At 42.0% G+C, this 3,461-nt stretch overlaps 1 protein-coding gene across 1 annotated transcript; it reads left to right on the plus strand.

Annotated features, from left to right (window-relative positions):
- The first annotated feature begins 130 nt into the window (after positions 1 to 130).
- Positions 131 to 3,324, plus strand: LOC113745253 (insulin-like growth factor 1 receptor). Its single transcript, XM_027276774.1, has 3 exons — positions 131 to 449; positions 696 to 825; positions 2,687 to 3,324. Exons 1-3 carry the CDS (start codon positions 326 to 328, stop codon positions 2,823 to 2,825), a joined length of 393 nt encoding a protein of 130 aa, XP_027132575.1. The 5' UTR covers positions 131 to 325; the 3' UTR covers positions 2,826 to 3,324.
- Positions 3,325 to 3,461: the final 137 nt, after the last annotated feature.

The raw sequence follows: 3,461 nt of genomic DNA on the forward strand, positions 1-3,461 counted from the left end.
CACACACACACGCCTCAGCTCTATAACAGATGCTGTCTCTCTCTTACAGAAATAGGTGATGGTGTGAATAGTCATACACATTCATGCTAATGTGCGAACTCACACGAACACATCCTGTTCCCCTTTCTTCTGTCTTTCTCCCACACCCACATTTCCACACAGAGCCACCCCTCTCTTTGTAGCGCTAAACTGTAACCAGCGTTGTAGAAAGCATAAAAAGATGACATGAACAGTGTTTTTCGTGTTCTTTACCCTCTCAACTCATCCATCCCCTCTTACTCTGCCACAGAACTCCACCAGCCAGGTCCTGCCCCCACTCAAAAAGATGATCCAGATGGCAGGGGAAATCGCTGATGGCATGTCGTACCTAAATGCCAACAAATTTGTCCACAGAGATCTGGCTGCCAGGAACTGCATGGTAGCTGAGGACTTCACTGTGAAGATTGGAGGTAAGTCAAGTTAATATGATGCCATCAGCCTTCCCTGGTTGCTCACTGCTGAACCCACTCTGCCAGCCTCGAAAAAATAAGTGTTTGGATTGCAGCTGAGTGCCTGAGGCACTGAAGTCTTAATGTAAATGGACAGAGGGAGGGAGGAGGTGAGGGAACGGATGAGCTCTCAGGAGCTTCCTCTCCCACACAGAATGAGTGATATTTAGTGGCTTCCCCAACCTCTGTTTTCATTTTTCTCCTCAGATTTTGGCATGACCAGAGATATTTATGAGACTGATTACTACCGTAAAGGAGGGAAGGGCTTGTTGCCTGTTCGCTGGATGTCTCCAGAGTCTCTAAAAGATGGCGTGTTCACCACAATGTCTGATGTCTGGTATGAGAACACATCACTCTGTTACATACACTCACAATCCTGCATTATACAGCACTGTAAACCTTCCCTAATCCAAAAGGCTTTCAAAGTATTCCAGAAATGTCTACATATTGTCTTTGTGCGTGCGGATACGCTATAACAGTTCATGCTGTGGAGCCAAAACTATAAAAGCACACAGATCACTTCTCGGCGCGCATTCTCAACAACATTCTTCACTTAACAGTGTGAACATGCATTTCCTGCCATCCATCCTCTCGTCTGTATGCTGCGACAGTTAATGCTTTGAAAACCATCAAACATATTTTGGTTTCCAGCTGCCTCTCTGGAAATTCCTCTCTCTGTGAAAGAAGAGTATAGAACAAGATAGATCATTTTTACTGACACCTCTTTTATGCCAGCTTGCGGTAGAATCTCAGCCTACAGTCCGGCTGCATTTTATTTTATTTTCTGGAGCGATATTGTTGTAGAGAAATACAAGTGTAAGCAAGCAAGTTTTTGTTTCCCAACTCAAAATGTCCCACGGGTCAGTCTGTAACAGTGGGCTTAAACTGCTCCAGATGTTCCCAAATGATAGGTTGCAGTGCCAGCACAAACCCACCTCCACATTTGCGCACTACATCTTCGTCTTTGATGTTGTACATATGAACTTTACTGTAAGACGAACCCATTCTGGGATCCTTTTATTTTGTTGATCAAGAAAAGCTGTCTGAATGTGGCTTTGTCTGTCAGCACAAGACCGTTTGGGCCAGTTATATGCAGTGTTAAACTCAGAGTTTATGATCATGGTGAAAATGTGACTAGCAAGAGTGAACAAATATTGTGGTCTTTGTTAGAATTTTCCTCATGAATAGTTTCATAGTAATCTCAGTGCAAGGTAACTTGAGGTTAAACTGAGGTTATGTTTACTAGACTGAGGCTTATCCTGCAGTAATGAAGTCATTGTGAGTCACTGACTAGTACACGGATACACAGCTTACATTATTCTTAATGTGTAGGCTGCCAGGTTTTAGGTTTCACTTGATGTCAACAAGGTTGTCAGGTTACTCTGACTATTACATTTTAGCTAATAGGTCACTTTAGATACTCAAGATGATATGGGAATTTAAAGTTGCTTTATTTAAAGTGGCATTCATCAGTTGTTTTGGCTACTTGGGGCAGAAATCCACAACAGGCTTAACATTACACATGTGTTTTAATAATTAATTTCAAGTTAACACATGTTTAGTATAGTATTTACATAAAAAAAAAACATCTTAAAACTGAATTAATAGATTATATGGCCGCTTTAGGGCAGCAGAGCAAGCTGTAAGCACAACACTGACTTCGCCATTCAAGCATACACTTTTGACCTAATGTAAAAATATTAATTAGTGGAGCTTTAAAGGACTATAAAAGACTGCATTAGTGTCCTTGTAAAGCAGCTGCTGTGTGGCATATACAGCTAATAAAAGCAGACATTGCATTCACTTTAATGGATCACAGAAGTCAAGCAAGTGCACTGATTTTTAGTGGGGAACCTGTATTTGGCAAAAACACATATCAAAAGTTAGAAATATTGCAGGAACAAGATAAATTCTGCACACAGACAAACACTTTTTGGATGTTTAGGGAATGAATAAATCAATTCAATCTATTTTACATGGTGAACAACTGAAATGTCCTTAATAAAGTGAGAACATGATTGTTTGGTGTCCTTACAAAAGTAAGTTTTTTTCAGTAGTAATAAAACAAAGTGCAGTGTTTGGTGGTCTTAACCACAGCAGCATTAAATGTTTTCCACTGTCAGTGGAAATGTAAGCAGAACTGAATTGGCATCAAATGTTAAAAATTGTTTCTTTTTTCTTTTTCTTTTTTACCACAGGTCATTTGGTGTTGTGCTGTGGGAGATTGCAACCTTAGCAGAACAGCCTTACCAGGGCATGTCCAATGAACAAGTGCTGCGCTTTGTCATGGAGGGAGGACTCTTGGACAAACCTGACAACTGCCCTGACATGCTGTAAGTCCTCTTCACGAGAAAAAACAAAATGACACAAAAACGGTGTCATATCGCTGATTTTAGACCGTCCAGGTTTATGTTCAAACACCCTTGAAGGATGTATTGTTTTATCCTCAACTGCCACCGCCTTGCATGCCTTCTGTCCCATTAATATTTTGCCTTTTAAGTTGTGGTTCTAAGTGTGAAGGATATCATGTGGTGTGTGTGCCAAGATGAGGCCGACATTAACGTCACGGGTTAAATGTGGCCCGCTGATGACATGGTCGCGGTAGTCAGCTGGCAGCATGAAGCCTCCTCAACCGTCAGTCTCGGCCCATAGAAGGGATGCCATGACCCGTGTGTGAAAGATGCCCCTCATTCCAGCTGCTGGGAACAGGCATGAGGAGGGCAATGGTATCTGTCAGTCAGTACAGAGAGACGGAGAGATGAAATTAATTAAATTATTTATAATTCATTAATGAATCACCTTGGCTGTTAAAGGAGAGAAAACACAGCATGCAGCTCTGCATATATGCACCCCCCCCCCCCCCCCCCCTCTCTGACCTCAATAAGAAGGCATTCTGCTCTCTCCCCTCCCTCTCTCTCCATGGCTGACCTCACCTTAGAAAGAGTACGAGTAGAAAAAAAAAAACAGGGCAGA

The sequence above is a fragment of the Larimichthys crocea genome, unplaced genomic scaffold (assembly GCF_000972845.2).
Source record: "Larimichthys crocea isolate SSNF unplaced genomic scaffold, L_crocea_2.0 scaffold558, whole genome shotgun sequence".
Classification (NCBI taxonomy): Eukaryota; Metazoa; Chordata; class Actinopteri; family Sciaenidae; genus Larimichthys; species Larimichthys crocea.